This window comes from Ziziphus jujuba, chromosome 8 (genome assembly GCF_031755915.1).
Source record: "Ziziphus jujuba cultivar Dongzao chromosome 8, ASM3175591v1".
In the NCBI taxonomy this organism is placed as follows: domain Eukaryota; kingdom Viridiplantae; phylum Streptophyta; class Magnoliopsida; order Rosales; family Rhamnaceae; genus Ziziphus; species Ziziphus jujuba.
The window spans coordinates 26887064-26889475 of record NC_083386.1 but is presented as its reverse complement, the minus strand read 5'-3'; the positions used below and the strand labels follow the sequence as shown (position 1 = coordinate 26889475).

At 36.1% G+C, this 2412-nt stretch overlaps 1 protein-coding gene across 1 annotated transcript; it reads left to right on the top strand.

Annotated features, from left to right (window-relative positions):
* The first annotated feature begins 1061 nt into the window (after positions 1-1061).
* On the top strand, positions 1062-2204 carry LOC107404968 (hevamine-A-like). The gene has a single exon (XM_016011980.4). It carries the CDS (start codon positions 1114-1116, stop codon positions 2074-2076), a length of 963 nt encoding a protein of 320 aa, XP_015867466.2. The 5' UTR covers positions 1062-1113; the 3' UTR covers positions 2077-2204.
* Positions 2205-2412: the final 208 nt, after the last annotated feature.

The following is a 2412-nucleotide window of genomic DNA, read 5'->3' as shown; positions in this document are numbered from 1 at the left end:
CGGACCTTGAGGATAATTCATCACTGCGTTAGGTACGGTTTGCTTGAATATGTTAAACAATTCAATTTCTTCTAGAGCGAGACAAACATGCCGTTGATGTGTATTGTGCATTTAAAGATATATATGTATATATATTGTCAGAGATTTCACTTTATTTTATTTTTCTTTTTTCGAAATTAGATAAACTTTCATTAACTAGAAATCGGAATTACATCTTGTAACAGAGTATCAGAGGGCCATGATGGATCGTCCTCCACCCAAATCACATGATCATTACAAGATAAAAGCAAATCTAGCCAAAGGATGGGCTGCTGTATTAGCTTTCTCTTGGTTTAAATAAACAAGAAATAGAAGCCTCCACCTGAAGAAATGCTCTTATCCTTTCAATCAAGAAACAATTCATCTCAATGGTAAAGAAAGCCATCCCGAATACTAGAAATTAAAACCTTATAGAATCGGACACCAAAATATAATTATCAAATCCCAGCTCCTTAGCAAAACAGATCATGAAATCTAGCCAACTCCGCTGCTAAAGGTGTATAATGAGAATCCAGAACTTTCAACCAATATTGGATCTTTGTTTTTTTGGTTGTTCCTGTTAGTTTTCCTTTTATTTTCACTTTTTTGGACCCTAGTATAAAATGACAGTCTGATGATAGAAACATTGTTTCTAGTTATGTTTTCCTTTTCTTCCCTCTTGACAAAAATAAAGTTGAATTATCATTTCTTCCAAAAATTGAAATTTGTCTAATAAAATCCTTTACATATAAGAGAGTTGTTTAAGTTTTAAACCTACAACATCAAGCATCTTTAATTTATATCAATTTAAATTATTACTTTTCTGAAAAGCTTAAACAATTGAAAAATGCGTTATTATTATTTTAACGATTTAAGCGTGTGTTTTATTTTATCTCTTTGTAGCCTTCCTCAAATCTCCACATCCATGGATCCACCCGGAGGACTACTAAATGAGAACTAGAATTCAATAATATTACAATTTGGCACTCAAAACCTCACTATAAAAATGGACGCCAACCCTCGCCAAATAGCATACCATCCCTTTGATTCACATATCGTTGGAGTCATCGTATTGATAATATTTGTAGTGAAAAAATGGCTCTTCAAGCCAAATTTCTTCTACTGGCTTGCCTGATCCTATACTCGGCCTTAATCCAAATCTCTGAGGCTGGCGAAGGTGGCATAGCCATCTACTGGGGTCAAAACGGCTACGAAGGAACTCTAGCCGAAGCCTGCAATACTGATCTCTATGCTTACGTAAACATTGCCTTTCTTATCCAATTTGGCGGTGGCCGAGACCTAGTACTCAACCTCGCAGGTCACTGCAATCCACCTGATTGCACCCAATTTGGGCCAGAAATAAAGACTTGTCAGAGCAAGGGCATTAAGGTCCTCCTTTCCATCGGAGGATCTGTTGGAAGCTATTATCTAACATCTGCTGAGGATGCCAAAAATGTTGCAAACCAAATTTGGGATTCCTACTTGGGTGGTTCCAACTCATCTGCTACACGTCCTTTTGGAGATGCTGTCTTGGACGGTGTAGATTTCGACATCGAGGGTGGATCCAACCTATATTACGACAATCTTACATATTACTTGAAGGAATTATATGACCAGCAAACAATAAAAACCTACTATTTGGCAGCAGCTCCTCAGTGTTACTATCCTGATCATTATCTTGATGCAGCCATTAAAACGGGCCTTTTCGACTTTGTTTGGGTTCAGTTCTATAACAATCCTTCATGTCAGTATAATAGTACTGATGGTGATGTAAGGAAGCTTTTAAATTCATGGAACAATGAATGGACTCCGTTGCTTAAGGCTAAAGAGAAGCTGTTTGTGGGATTACCGGCGTCCCCCGCTGCTGCTGGAAGCGGGTACATCCCGCCTGATGTGCTGATCAATCAAGTTCTTCCGGAGATAAAAAATTCGCCAAAGTATGGAGGTGTGATGTTATGGTCCAGGTACTATGATGTTCTGAATGGATACAGTCCCATCATTTACCCCTATATTAAGAATGCAAATCTACTATTACCGTCTATGCGTATGTCTGAATAATAATCCACCATTACCAACCGTTTATGTATGGATGAGTGACTTGTACCCTAAAATAGTATCAAATAAAGCGGGTACTACTGTGTATCACTCTTTTTTAAATAAAATTTGGTGAGAAATGTTTATTTTAATATTTTTGTGGAATAAACTTGTGCCAAATTAATTAAATATATATTATGGATCTAATTTATGATGTTCACGTGTGGTGGTGATAATTTTGTTTGATGATAAGATTTACTATTATTATTATTATTATTATTATTATTATTATTATTATTTTGATAAATTGATGGTAAGATCATGTGGCTTGTTACACTACACCAGCCATATATTGTGTAA